The sequence below is a fragment of the Elephantulus edwardii genome, unplaced genomic scaffold, assembly GCF_000299155.1.
Source record: "Elephantulus edwardii isolate Elephantulus edwardi_28Jun2011 unplaced genomic scaffold, EleEdw1.0 scaffold00003, whole genome shotgun sequence".
Taxonomy (NCBI): Eukaryota; Metazoa; Chordata; class Mammalia; order Macroscelidea; family Macroscelididae; genus Elephantulus; species Elephantulus edwardii.
This window is the reverse complement of record NW_006399753.1, coordinates 32,965,750-32,981,076: the sequence shown is the minus strand read 5'-3', so window position 1 is coordinate 32,981,076 and position 15,327 is coordinate 32,965,750. Positions and strand designations below refer to the sequence as shown.

General features: G+C 36.4%; 1 protein-coding gene across 1 annotated transcript in view; it reads left to right on the top strand.

The window, feature by feature from the left end:
• Nucleotides 1–15,327, top strand: part of SLC4A10 (solute carrier family 4, sodium bicarbonate transporter, member 10) — a 315,078-nt gene that overhangs the window by 238,388 nt on the left and 61,363 nt on the right. Inside the window, exons 17-19 of the mRNA XM_006879486.1 lie at nucleotides 7,229–7,334; nucleotides 13,130–13,291; nucleotides 14,897–15,010. Coding sequence (XP_006879548.1) covers nucleotides 7,229–7,334; nucleotides 13,130–13,291; nucleotides 14,897–15,010 — 382 coding nt within the window. The remainder of the gene's footprint in view (nucleotides 1–7,228; nucleotides 7,335–13,129; nucleotides 13,292–14,896; nucleotides 15,011–15,327) is intronic.

Genomic DNA, 15,327 nt, shown 5'->3' with positions numbered 1-15,327 from the left:
CCGAGCAGTCAAATTCCAAAGGGCCATCACTGGTGCATCTCTTGCTGATATAATGGCCAAGAGGAATCAAAAGCCTGAAGTTAGAAAGGCTCAACGAGAACAGGCTATCAGGGCTGCCAAGGAAGCAAAAAAGGCTAAACAAGCATCTAAAAAGACTGCAATGGCTGCTACTAAGGCTCCCACAAAAGCAGCGCCTAAGCAAAGAATTCTGAAGCCTGTGAAAGTTTCTGCTCCCCGAGTTGGTGGAAAACGCTAAGTGGGCACATAAGGCTTAAATAAAGATTCAGTTATAACTCTAAAAAAAAAAAGATATTAAGGAGCTGAATAGAAGATTCCAAAGGGCAGTGCAAGAAGACAAATTATTACAATGAAATGTGCAAAGAGCTGGAGTCAGAAAATCAAAGGGGCCAAACTTGCTCAGCATTTCTTAAGCTGAAAGAACTGAAGAACAAATTCAAGCCTTGAGTTGCAATACTTAAGGACACTTTGGCATAATATTAAATGAGCCAGGAAGCATTAAAATATGGAAAGAGTATACAGGGTCATTGTACCAAAAGAAATTGGCAGACACAGAAGAATTTCACGAAACAACATGAGCAAGAGCCTGTGGGGATGAAGGAAGAAGTTCAAGCTGCATTGAAAGAATTGGCAAAAAGCAAGGCCCCAGGAATTTATGGCACACCAGTTGACATACTTCAATAAATAGACATTCCCATGGATGTTCTCACCAAGGTATGCCAAGAAATCTGGAAGACAACCACTTGGCCAACTGACTGGAAGAGATCTATATTTATCCCACTCCAAAGAAAAGTGATATGACAATGTGGAAATTATCGAAGAGTATCATTGATATTACATGCAAGCAAAATTCTGCTGAATATTATCCAAAAACAACTGGAAGAACACATCAATAGAGAACTGCCTGAAGTTCAGGCTAGGTTTAGAAGGGGCCGTAGTACTAGGGATAGTATAACTAATGTTAGATAGATCTTGGCTGAGAGCAGAGAGTACCAGAGGATGTCTATCTGTGTTTCATTGACTATACAAAGTCATTAGACTGTGTGGATCACAACAAACTGTGGCTGACTTTGAGAGGAATGGGAGTCCCAGAACACTTGATTGTGCTTATGCAAAGCCTATACTTGTACCAGGAGGCAGTCGTCAGAACAGAACAAGAAAACACTGCATGGTTCAAAATTGGGGAGGATGTACATCAGGGTTGTGTCCTATCTCCATATCTTTTTAATCTATATGCAGAACAGATTATCTGGGAGACTGGGCTCTATGAGAAGTGTGGCATCAGGATTGTAGGTAGACTCATCAACAACCTGCATTATGCAGATGACACAACCCTGCTTGCTGAAAGTGAGGAGGATCTGAATCACTAGCTGCAGAAAATCAAGGACTGCAGCCTTCAATATGGATTGAAGCTCAACATCAAGAAAACAAAGATTCTCACCATTGAGCTGCTTGGCAGCATCATGATAGATGGTGAAGAGATTGAGATTGTTAACAGCTTTAGTTGGCTTGGCTTCACAATCAACACTCTTGTTACCAGCAGCCAGGAAATTAAAAGACATATTACAATGGGAAAGTCTGCTGTCAGAGACCTCTCCAAAGTACTGTAGGGCAGCAGTGTCGTTCTGGAAACTAAGGTTCACCTGATCTGGGCCATGATCTTTGCAATAACTTCCTAAGCATCAGAAAGCTGGACAATCATTAGGGATGGTAGAAGGAGAATTGATGCCTTTGAGGTGTGTTGCTGGAGAAGAGCATTGAATATATCATGGACTTCTAGGAGAACAAACAAGTTTGTCCTGGAGAGAGGGTGAGACCAGGCTGCTCCTCAGAGGCAGGGATTCTGGAGCTTTGACATACTTTGGACATGTTACAAGGCAGGACCAGTTTTTAAAGAGGAACATCATGCTTGAAACAGTGGAGGGACAGTGCAAGAGAGGAAGACCATCAGTGAGATAGATTGATTCAGTAACTCAAGTAATGGAGGTAGGTGTGTTGAAGATAATAAGATTGGCACAGGATAGAGCAGGGTTTAGGGCTGTTGTACATAGGGTCACTATGAGTCACAGAAGACTCAACAGCACATAACGACGATGACAACAACAACATATTGGGATTGCATGAAACATATAGATTGGTTTTGTTAGGATTTTCATTTACACTGTATTGAGTTAACAGTAGTTGTATCCACTTCTTAAACAATATACCTCCCAAAATTCTATGAATTTTGATAAATGTTGATAGTTATAGAAATGTATCAGGCCTTTTGCTCATAGGATCGCTATGAGTTATGCTCAACTCAAAGGCAATCAACAACAACAACATCCATGAACAGGGAATATTTTTTCCATTTATTTAGTCTCTTATTGTTTCTCGCTATAATGTGTTATAGTTTTCTTTATAAACGTCTTTTTTATCTCTAGCTAGGTTTATCCTTAAGTATCACAATTTGTGACTGACTACTGTAAATGTTATTATTTTCTTAGTTTCCTTGTCTATGTTTTCTTTGTTGCAGTACAGCAATACTACTGATTTTTATATATTGATCTTGTATCCTGCTAGTTGACCGAATTGGTCTACGCGGTCTAACAGTTTTTTGGTTGAGTCTTGGGATTTTCTGTGTGCACTATCATAATAATCTGTGTCTTTTGACCTCTTTGCTAATTTCAATGCCTATTTACTTCTGTTATTTTGACCTCACATGTACTTCCAATACAATACAGTATTAAAAAGAAGTGATGAAAGTGGGCATCTTTTTTTTCTGATCCCTGTTCATAAGGGAAGCACGTTCAGTCTTGATTTTGTGCACATACTTTTCACTATGTTGAACAAATATCCCTTTATTCCTGCTTGCTGAATATTTTAATTAGGAGGAGGTGTTGGATTTTGTCGAAGACCTTTCCAGCATCAACTGATAGGATCGTGTGGTTCTCATTTTTTGCTTTGTCAGGAATGACATCCACTTCCTAAACAGCATGCCTCTGGAAACTCTTTGTATTCTGATAAATGATGATAGTTACAGGAAGGCTTCAGGCCTTTTGTTCATAGGGTCGCTATGAGTTGTGCTCAACTCAATGGCAATGAGTAACAAGAACAGCAACAATGTGATTAATTATGTTCTCTTTCCTAGATGAATTATCCTTTCATACTTGTTATGAATCCCACTTAGTCATGATGAATTATTATTTATATATTGCTGATGAGGATTTTGATAAGTACTTTTGCATCTGTATTCATGAAAATATATTTGCCTGTAGTTTCCTTTTTTTAGTAATGTCTTTGTTTGGTTTTGGTATTAAACTTATGCTTGATTCAGCCAACTCTGGGAGTGTTGGTTTTCTTTGTATTTTTTTTTTGTTTTGTTTTTGTTTTCTTTGTATTTTTTTTAACAATAATTTAAGTAGAATTCGTGAGAGATCTTCTTTGAATGATTATAGAATTCAGTTATCTGGGTTAAGATGTTTTTTGGTGGGGAAGTCTTTTTATGACCTGCTCAGTTTCTTTTTTTGTGATAGGCCTGTTAAATTGTCCTACATCTGTCCATATCAATCTGGGTAGAGTGTGAGTTTCAAGGAAGTTGTCCATTTCTTAAAGGTTTAAAAAATTATTGGAGTACAACTTTGCATAATATTCCAATATTATTGGTTTTATTTCATCTGGTTCTGTTGTGGTATCACCTCTATGATTTCTTATTCAAGTTATTTTTATATTCTCTTTTCCTTTATTATGCTTTCCAAGAGCCAGTAGTTTCTCTATTTCATTGACCCTTTCAAAGAACAAAAAACCAAATCCATTCTACAAATGATCTAATTTCTCCTTCATATTTGATGGACAGCTTTGTTGGGTAAAGGATCCTTGGCTAGCAATTGTTTTCTTTCAACCTTCTGTATATTCTTGCTCTCGTGGTTTCTGCTGAGAAATCAGAACTTAATCTAGTTGTTTCTCCTCTGCAGGTGACTGTTTTTCTCATGCTACTTTTAGAGTTTTATCTTTATCTTTGAATTTGGAGAATTTGACTACAATATGTCTTGGTGGTTTTTACTTTTGTGTTCTAGTCTGTGTGGGGCTCTCTGAGCTTCTTCAGTGTGGATTTCTTTATTATTTATGATTCCTGGGAAGTTTTCTTCTAGTAGCTGTTGCACAATTTTCTTAGTGCTTTCCTTGCTCACCTTGTGTTCTAGAATTCCATTCATTTGTATTTTGTTCCTCTTTCAAATATTATCCTACATAATTATAATGTTTTCTTCATTTTCCTTCCATCTCCTCTCTGATTTTTCTTCTAGTATGCTCCCATTGAAGTTCTTGTCCTTTAGCTCACTGACTCTCTTTTCCATCTCTTCTGCTCTGCTTTTTTGTCCTTCCAGCATGTTGGAAACTTCTGATATTTCAGTCTTGATATTCTGGATTGTGTTGTCATGCATTTCTGTTATTTCCGGTACTGTGTTGGCTATAACATCTCTGTCTTGTGATTATTTTTTTTTTTACATTCTTGTACCTTTTTATCTATAGTTTCAATTCTTTCTTCTATCTTTTGTAATTTATTTTATAGTTGTTCATATTTCTCTACATTGATAATTTTTTTTCTGGCCCCCTGTTTCTGGAGTATTCACTTTATTTATGGCTTCCATTCTTTCTTCCATCTTTTGCACTTCTTTCTGTGGCTATTCATATATCTCCACATCGATTTATTTCTTCTGATTCCTTGTCTCTGGAGTATTCATTTTATTTATGGGTTCCAATCTTTTTTTCACCATTTGTATCTTCTTCTGTAGCTGTTCTTATGACTTTTCATCAATATGTTTCTTCTCCTTTCCTGTTTCTGGAGAAATCATGAATTCTGTCTGCAATATGCTCTGTGTTTTTTTAGAAGGCTATCCCTCCCCATAATGTTTGAAGCTGCCTGTTGTTCTCTTGATATTATGTGAAGATTTTCTTTGTGTAATGCCAATTTCTACTGAATCAAATTCTTTATCCTCATGATGCTGTCAAATAGTTGCAAGCGTAAAGTGTTCCATCTATGAGGATGGGCAACTCACTCTATTGGAAATCCTTTCTGGGCCTGTGGAGTGGGAAAGGCTGCCTTTCCTGAAGTTCTTCAGATCTTTTCTAGTCTGCAGTGCAGCCCTTTGGGAATCTCATTTATAAGTTTGCCCTCTCTCCTGAAGTTTATTGGCCTCTTTGACTTGCAGAATGGCATGGTCAGGCAGGTTCCCAACCTGAAGCAGTTTCTGTCTAGGGAGGTGGCAGGCAGCTCCCTCCTTAGCACCTCAATGTGCTGGCTCTGGTTGTGAGTCTGATTACAATCCCATCTCTGAAATTCTGTTGTCCTCTTTGGTCTGTGAGCTAGTGTTTGCGGCAGCCAAGTAGCTCCCATGAAGAAGTTTCTTTACCAGGGAGTTGCAGGTCCCTCACTCCCCAGGACCTGAATGTGCTGGCTCTGGCAGTGAGTCTTTCACCTGATTGCAGCCCCCTCTCTTGAAATCTTTTGTCTTTTTAGGTCTGAAGAGCAGGGCAACCAGTTTCCCAAACTGGAGCAGCTTCTGTCCATAGTGGGGACAGAAGTACTAGCACTTCTGATGCTTGTTATCTTTGAAGGTAAATTTGTAAAGGCTTCGTGCTTATCCTAAACATTTAGGAAAAATCTCTCTTGTGATGAAGTGGATTATGAGTTTTGGGGAAAAGGTGCATAACATAGTCTAGTACTTAAAATACAGAATTTTAGATGAGTCATTAAATGATGTGGAGTTTGTAGACCAAAACTTATGGTACACCTTAGGGGAAGTGACAAAAAAAGGCTGTATAAAATTTGTGTGATATTTCTGCAGAAATTTATTAGTTTTCATAAAATAACCCTGTAGTTAGTTATATCTTGCTAGGTGCCATAAAATAAAATTCTATTCAAGGAAACTCCATGTGACACAGTAGAGCTGCTGCATACGTCTTTCTAAGCTATAATCTGTACAGAAGATTGCCAACTCTTTCTACGGAGCTTCTGACTTGTTTCAAACTGCCAACTTTTCGGTGAGCAGCAAAAAGCTTAACCTTTTCACCACTAGTACTCCTTCACGTGGCATCTTTGTTGTTGTTAGGTGCCATTGAGTAGTTTTGTTTTGTTTTGGTTTTGCCCATAGTGATATTATAGAATTTTATCTTATAGAATTTTCTTGGCTGAAACCTTTATAAGGGTAAATATTTGTGTACTTTTTTCCTGCTGAACAGCTGGCTAGTTAAAACCTCCAATCTTTTGGTTAGCAACTGAGCACATGGCCCTTGCTTTATAGTATAGTTGAGAGAGCAGGAGTTTTAGGATTAAAATGACTTAAGTTCAAATCTATACTTTAGAATGATGACTGTATTGGCTCTCTAATGCTCCTTTAACAGACAGAGCACAAGTGAATAACTGTAACAAACGTATTTATTCTCTTACAGTTCAGGAGTTTTCCAAATCCAAGCTGCCAGTTCTAGGACAAGGCATGCCTGTCCCCTTCTCTCTCTCTCTTAGTTGGTTGTGGAAGAAGTCTTTCTTTTCATGTTTTTTTTCCTGGAGATTTCCACATGTTTTGTTCTTCCCTAATTACAAAGAGCTTTGTAGTTCAGAGGCCTGAGTCCCAAAAGACATATTACTCTTGGTGATTATTGCTTGGTGATGCTGAGGTTCTCCCTTCTTTTATCCTTTCCTTTATCTCTGGCAAAATAAAAGGTATTACAGACTATGTCCTAGGGATGTAGATGGGATTATATGTAACATTCCACTCTTAATCCTTCTACCACTATTACATAAAGATGACAGGGAGAATTGATGCCTTTGAATTGTGATGCTGGAGAACAGTACTGAATATCCCATTTTGGACACCCAAAAGAACAAATAGATATATCTTGGAGAAAGTGCAAGAATGACAAAGCTTCATCTCACATACTTCGGGCATGTTGTTAGAGAAGCTATTTTGTGGAAATGGACATCACGCTAGGAAAGTTGGAGGATCGAGGATAGGCTAAAGAGAGGCAGGCCCTCAACGAGATGGATTGGCATGGTGACAGTAGCAGTGGGCTCAGTTGTGATGATGAGGATGGCACAAGATAGCACACGGTTCAGATCTGTTGTTCATAAGGTTGTTATGAGTTGTATTCAACTTGATGGCACTTAATAACAATAACAACACATACACACAAAAAATGCTTATTCACAGAAGACACTATTTTGAATTTCCAGGTGTAATTGTGTGGAACCCCATAATCCCAGCAATGATACACTGAAGGAATGGAGGGAATCCAATATATCTGCCTCTGACATAATTTGGGAGAATTTAACTGTGTCGGTAAGTGAAAAATTAAAAAAATTATCATATCTTGAGTCATTACTTTGTGAGCCTTTGTTGACATTTTGAATTAACTATTGTCACCAAGATAAATTTTTTAATGCATATTAATATAAAAGAATAGGGTTTTCATTTTAATTTGAGCAACTTTAGAAATTCATCCATAAACTGAGATTTCCTTTCATTACTAATCTTGAGTGTTTCTAGTGGTTACTAGGACTGGATTACTCTAAACGTGTACATATACAGAATAATACAACTGAGATTAATGGAAAGTACATTAAATAAGAGTGGTATTGACCTAAATGAAACCATATGACAGAATTAAGTCTGCCTTCTGTGAAGCAAACCTAAAATGCTCTTTCTAATACTGCTCCAGCTGTTCAGAATATGTGAAGGGGGAGGGGATATTTATTAATATTTCAGTGTAAATATTAAAGTCTTTGAGAGGAACAAAAATCAATTTTCTTAATAAAATTCTACCATCTTAGTAAAGGCTTTCTTTTTTCCATTTATTTCTTATCTTTCAGTCAAGAAAGAAAATGGCAATGCATTTTTCATTTATCTCAGTTAAGCCCTGTACCTTTGTTTAATTCCCTTTAGTTTATCTCTGTTTTGTGATTCTTTTCTGTCATAAATTTTTCAATTCTCCTTAACTTATTATATTTTTGTGGAACTCTCTATTACCATCAGTTTATTCTGTACAGTCAAAGAATTTAATTTAAAAATAGGAATGTGTTCTGCATTTAACAAATATTAATTTATTAAAATGCAAATATTCCCCCTGGTTCAGTGGTGGTAGGTTATTATAAACTACTAACATTAGTACAGCTAAAGTTATTATACAACCTCCCACTACTGAATTTGACTTTAAAAAAACTGAATATTCCTATTCTTTTATTCATTTTGTAGTTACAAACGTAATAAAAATTTTCTACTGATTCACCTAGCTATCTAAACTCAAAGATCAATACAGTCATAAAATTTTATGGATTCTAGTTCATTTTATCAAACACTAAAGTATATAGTTTATTTAGTAGAACAGTTAGTGAAATAAACAGTACAGATATTATAAAATGTTTACCACAATTCTTATAATAACACATCAGTTAAAATCACTAAGATTTTTGTCTCACTTGCATTGCTGTATTTTTCCTTAATATAATCATCAACATTTTAAAAGTAAAGCACTGTGCTAATTGGTATTATAACTAGTTTTGGAAACATAACCAAGTTGTTATACTGTCAGAACTAACTCATAACTGACCTTCCAGTGGGTTTTCAGAGGCTGTACATCTTGCAGGAGGAGATTGCCTTCTCTTTCTGACTACGGCAGTGAGCTTGAATATGTCAGAGATTGTGAGGATGGCACAGAATAGGGTTCACACGTGCTGTTCACAAGGTCCCTATGATTCATACTTAACTCCACTGCACCTAACAACAACTCTTCATAGCAGCTGGTGATTTGAACGCATGACTTCAGGTTGGCAGCACAACTCCCTACCACTAAGCTACCAGAGATCCCTAACATCACCATAAACATGATTATATGTGTTACTTATTTGGCAGTTCCTGTGGTGTTTATTGATTTACTTGGTAGCTCATAAATTATACTTTTTTACTTCCTTAACTTAGCAAGGGCAGGGAACATTATCTTTAAATCCCCCAAGTTGCTATATACACAGTAAGTGTGCAATTATTTTTTATATGCAATTACTTATAATTATTGCTTTGTAAAGTAGCCCTAATTTACTAATTCACTATTTAATATAAATCTTTTAAGGAAAGCTGTAATACTTCTGTTTCTATTTTAAGTATCTTATGGCAATGTTTAAAATATTCACAGTTAATTATCAGTGGGTTAAGAATTTTATTTGTGCTAGACCTACATGTTTGCATCTATGTGTCTGTACTAAAAACCAAAAACCTCATTGGTGTAGAGTTGGAAGCTACTCATAACTGACCCTCCTGTGGATTTTCTGAGACTATAAATTACAAACAAGGGGACTGCCCACCTTTCTCCCTCTGAACTGTCTGTGGATGTGAATTGCCAGAAAGACTTTATCTTAGGGATACCGGTGCAATTCCCTAGGACTACACAACCAGAGCTTTCTGTGTATCTACAATGGGCAGGAAATAATGCAAAATTTACTTACGTTATAAAACTTAACTTTTACCAATTTACAGTTGACATTTAGACCCTATTGAACAATGTTTAGCAGAAATCAGTTTATCAGTAAGCTGTATTTTTTTTTAATTTACTTTATTTTTCATTTCAATGAACATCTACAGAGATTTTGGAATTCCATTCATTCATTGTTGCACCCTTCTCCCCTCACAAACCCCTTTCAAACGCAAAAGGAAAACTCCCTCATTGGTATCCAATCCCCCACACACATCCCCCAACCCTCAAATATAATCCACTCTGCAACCCTCATTGTGTATTCCTACAATAAAAATAATGCCCTAAAATATAATACTTTTAGACTATTCTCTCCCCCATAGACTTCAATGCCGTACACATATTCCATCCAGTTTTTCTCAGTCTTACCCCACCCCAATGCCAGCCTCATTCTACAACAGTGGCACCATATAGCATTTGCCCCTCTGTGACTGAGATACCTCACTCAGCATAATGTCCTCCAGGGTCACCCATTTTGAATAATATTGCATGAGTTCCTTGTTTTTCAATGCAGCATAGTATTCCATTGTGTGAATATACCACAGCTTCTCTACCCATTCGTTTTTTGATGGGCATTTAGGTTGTTTCCAACTCCTTGCTATTGTAAACAAAGCCACGATAAACATGGATATACATGTATCTACTTGGATGTCATTTATGGTCTCTTTAGGGTATATTCCCAGTAGTGGAATTGCTGGGTCAAATGGTATCTTTATTTGCAACTTTTTGAGAAAGCGCCATAATGCTTTCCACAGTGGTTGCACCATTTTACACTCCCACCAACAGTGAATAAGGGTTCCAGTCTCTCCACAACCTCGCTAGCATTTGTTGAGTAAGCTGTATTTTAAGTGTCTATGGTAAGTGATGGAACTCTGGTGGCTTAGTGGTAAGGAATTTCTCTGTCTGTGCATGGGTAGGAGGTTCAAATCTGCTAGCTACTCTGTAGGAGAAAGATGGCCAGTCCCACCTATGCAATTAACTGTCTTTGAAAACTTGCTGGAGGCTCAGCTATGAGTCACTTCCAACTTGACGGTATATAGCAACAACAACATGGTAGGTGCAACAATGTTTTAGAATCAAAATAGACTACAGCAGTTCAATTTCATTTCATGTCTAACTCTCAGGGCTTGTTAATATTGTTGTGGATAAGTTTGTATTGGAGAATATAATTAATATGTTGTTATTGTGTACCACTGAGTCAGAACCAACCCTTAGCTGACCTTCTGGCAGATTTTCAGAGGCAGTTAATCGCAGGGGAGGTGACCGCCCATCTTTCTCCTATGGAGCAGCTGGTGGATTCAAACTGGCATTGTAGCACAGCTTCTTGCCACTAGGCCACCAGTCCTCCCAATGAATTTATACTTGAAAATGTAGAATTTATCAAGTAAAAGGTTTAATTTTTCTTTTTTTAATTAACATACTGTTCTTTCAAAAGGGAGCTTTGGGAGTTTTGCTTCTAACCCAAAGACCAGCGCCTCTGTGGTGCTTTGAATTCACCAGAAGGTGGGAGGGAGAAAGCTGGGCAGTCTCCTTTCAGAGGATTTGTGTCTTGGAAAACCTAATGGCAGGACATTTATGAGCTGATTCTGACTGGACAGCGATTAGTTTGAGTACACTCAAAATAAATAAGGGATCGGGGGAAAGGCTCACAATAAAAAAATGTTATTTGCTACTCAAACTCCTAGGTGTTTATTATAGACTATTACAGTGAAATGATCCTCTAAATTGCATTTATGTCTTTAAGAATTGAGAACGAGATCTAGCCAAGCCTAAAGAGTAAAAATTCACGAAGAATCTTATACTGCACAAAAGGCAGAATATTGCCTCAAATCGATAGGTAATATGTTTCTCATGGACTTATAGTCCTTCTTTAAATTAGTCTGTCTATTCACCAATTATGTTAGCTATTGATCTACTAGCATATGGATAGAGAAAGAGAAGAAACTAAAATGCAGAGGACTCATTTTTGCTACTTATTTTTTATAGAGCTTATAGAGAAAGAAGATTAAAACAATAATTAAGACCCTGGGGAATTTTTCCGAGGGTTTTGTGTTTTGTGTTGGTTTATTTTTTTTTTAATTAGCCAAGTTATTGTGCTTTGTATATGAATAACTGGCATTCCACTTTAGACAATAGTTGGATTTAAAGGGGTCAGCATTCTTTTAGACAATTTTTTTCTTTTTCTTTTATTATTATTATTACTAGTTTTCATGAAAATTTACAGAGATTTTGGATTTCCATTCATTCATTATTGCACTTTTCTCCCTGCCCACCCTTCCCCGGCAGTTCATTTTTCTCTTTGAAAAGTAAGAGTTCTTTCATTGTTAAACTATCCATCCCCTCAAGTCCACTCCACTATGCAGTCTTCCGTTTAGACAATTTTAAGGTGTTTAACATAATTTCACCAGAATCCTAAACTTAGGATAGCTGCCCCAAATAGGTTTTGCTAGTATAACATTCAGTTTTCTGATGATAATGTAGCCATTTTGTGATTTATTCTAAAATTTTTGAAGTTACTGATATTCTGAAATTCAAGGAATACAAAGGGTAAAAATTACATTCATATTCAATCGTACTTTATTATGATAACCCATCCTTCATCCATATTTTCCTCTGAAATCTCTCTGTACCATGGCCCGATTCAGTTTCTAGTCAGGGTGGGAGTATTTCAAGAACAAATGAAGTCACTGGACCATTTCAACTATTCTTTTGAACTAAAAAATTCTTCTTCAGAAATTTAATTTTTTTTAAATATAATCTTTTGGGGATTCTCTCCCTACCCCACCCCACCCCCCTTACGATACTTGTTTAAAATGCTCTCAGTTTTGCTTGGAGAAAGAAGTTTTTTTAAACTTTGCTGCCACCTTATGGCTAAGGCAGTAATTATAAGTAATCTTTCAGGGACATTGAAATACATAGAATGAAAAAGCCTAAAACCTTGGAGAACTGATAGTAATGTGATCTTTGCTTTGCTCATGTAAGCAATTTTTTTCTAGTTTGATTTAATCTTAATTCAGTAGCTGCCTTTGACACTTCCCCTCCCAGTATTTATATGTTCCTGTTTTTTTCCTTGACTTTCTTGGAAGCTGTTGCACTATTCTATAAAACTAATGTTCTTGAATACACAGTAATGCTCTATCACAGGTGCCATGTTGGCTATCCTTAGCAACAGTAAGACCGTAAAAAAAATCACTTAACCTCTCTAAGCTGTTCCCTCAGACTTAAAAAGAAAAAATTAGCCAATTTAATAGCATTAATATAAAGGTTAACTGAAATAATTACAAAACTTAGCAGAGTAACTGACCCCAGTAATCATACACCATCAAATATGCTATATGTCTAATAAACTTAATATTAGAAACTGAATAGGTTATATATGCATTGATTAACTAATTAAGTTTAAAGGAAAACATTTAAATATAATTCATACTTGTTTTATATATTATAGATCTCTATATTTGGGTATATCTATCCAAATAGACTGTTTTGTCTACTAACCCACTGTGAGGCACATGGAAAAAACAACTTCATCGTAATCCTAAGATAGTAATTTTCTAAAAGCAACATGTTGGAGTTTTTTTTAATAACCCATTTGTTTTACTTCATCTGGCAGGAATGCAAATCCCTGCACGGAGAGTATGTTGGGCGAGCCTGTGGCCACGAGCACCCATATGTTCCAGATGTTCTCTTTTGGTCAGTGATCCTGTTCTTTTCCACAGTGACTATGTCAGCCACTCTGAAGCAGTTCAAGACTAGCCGGTATTTTCCAACAAAGGTGCTTAAATGAGAACTTTTATGGTCAAAATATAAAATAACCTGCAATATATTATAGAACCATGCTTGTTTTAAAAGAAAGAACAATTGATGGGGTAGAAGGCCCCACTCAAAAGTTTATCTGTTGTGGGTAGGGGTGGAGTTAGGGAGGTGACAAGGAATCATTTTAGGACACAAGTGGAAGGTTCACATTTCCTCTAGGCTTTTCTCTTGACTGCAGATCACAAGGGTAGACACTCAGTTTTTCACTTATGTCTGTGGAAACTCACCGCTCCTGATCATCACTCTCTTGCCCTGAGAGTAGTTCAATTGGGAACTATCCCAGTTTGACAGATATCTCACAGAAACCACCCTTAACATCTAATTGGGAAAGCCCCTTCGAGGCTCATTGGAAAGCTATTCTCTTTTTCATTTTTAGAATGTCAGTCCATCCCTTAACCCATCCCTTTACATTTGCATATTTGGAAAGGGTAGTAAACAGAAAAAGCAGTTTAGTTCAATATTTAGCACTGAAAAGTAACACCTATCATGCAGCATTCAGGGGGTAGGGCAAAGAAAAGAAACAAGAAAGCAAGCTCTTGAGGGAAGAAACAAAGAGCATAATCAAAATTTCACTCTGGGAAAACACTTTAAGTGCATTTGCTACCACAAACACTTCTGTTTTGCTTTGGAGTTTCCCCCTCTTCCTTTCCTAATTAAGGTGGAAAATTTGTTTAACTGAATGCTTAATTGGATTAATAAAAAAATTAGTGTTGTTGCTATGATTATTATTGTTATTGGTAAACTAGACAACGAAGTGTTAGCATTTTGTTTCATGAAAGCATCCTAATAGAAGTCAGATTTTGTTGATAATCATATATAGATGCTTGCTGTAAGATGGCTTTATAAATGAGAAATGGAATTTTTCATTTCTAAACACTAGCTCACCTATAATATTATTTAAATTTGTTAACTCTGTCATTCATATTCTCTGATGCCATAGCTATGTATCCCAAAGAAACAAAAACATTATATTTAATACAAATATCGTATTACTTATTTCTTTGGGTTTATCATGTTGTTGTTATTGTTTATCATATTGTTGTTGTTGATGTGTACTGTCAAGTTGGAACCAACCTATAGCAGATCATCCAGCGGGTTTTCAGAGGTAGTTAATTGCATGGGAGGAGATGTAATATCTTGCTGATTCTCATCATTGTACATCTGTTTTGTAATAAACACATAGCACACTAGTTTTAAAAAAAAGCCTTAAAATTCAGCCAGTTTCTAATCATGCAATTTTATACTGCATTCTAAAGTTTAACACCTGTGAATCATAATACACTTAGATTTTAAATAAATGCTTACAGCAGCACAGCCACCTTTATAACTTTTCTGGAATGCTTAATTCTAGAAATGCTGATTGTGTATCAATTTTAGCAGCATAGATATATAAACATATATATTCAGGTCTGACAGTGCTAATGGTAATATTATAGCATGCATAAAATATAATATTATGATATTATGTCAGAAAGTGATAAAAAGTGTGACTCCAGATTATGTTCCTGAGTAATCAACACTGATTATAGTTCCCTCAAGTGACAAGTGCTTTCATTATTTCTAGGTTCGATCAATAGTGAGTGATTTTGCTGTCTTTCTTACAATTCTGTCTATGGTTTTAATTGACTATGCCATTGGGATTCCATCTCCAAAACTACAAGTGCCAAGTGTCTTCAAGGTGAAGTGATAATCTACTATCTTGCTAACTTCCTATCTCTCCAGGTCTAACATCTATTAAGATTTTGTCCCAGTACTTGGGATATTCTTGAAAATGTAAAAAATGCAGGTTAACAAAGCAGTAAATAAAATGTCTACCGCAGGAGGGGGTAGAAGTGGATGGGTATCCTGCGGGATGGTGAAGCAGGAAATAAGTGCATAAAGATGCATGTGAGAAAGGCAGGGACAACACTGACACTAAAGTTAACTCTGCAATAAGGGATATACCTTTAACTTGCTGGTCTGTCTGATACTTCTCTAAACCTGAACATTCACATT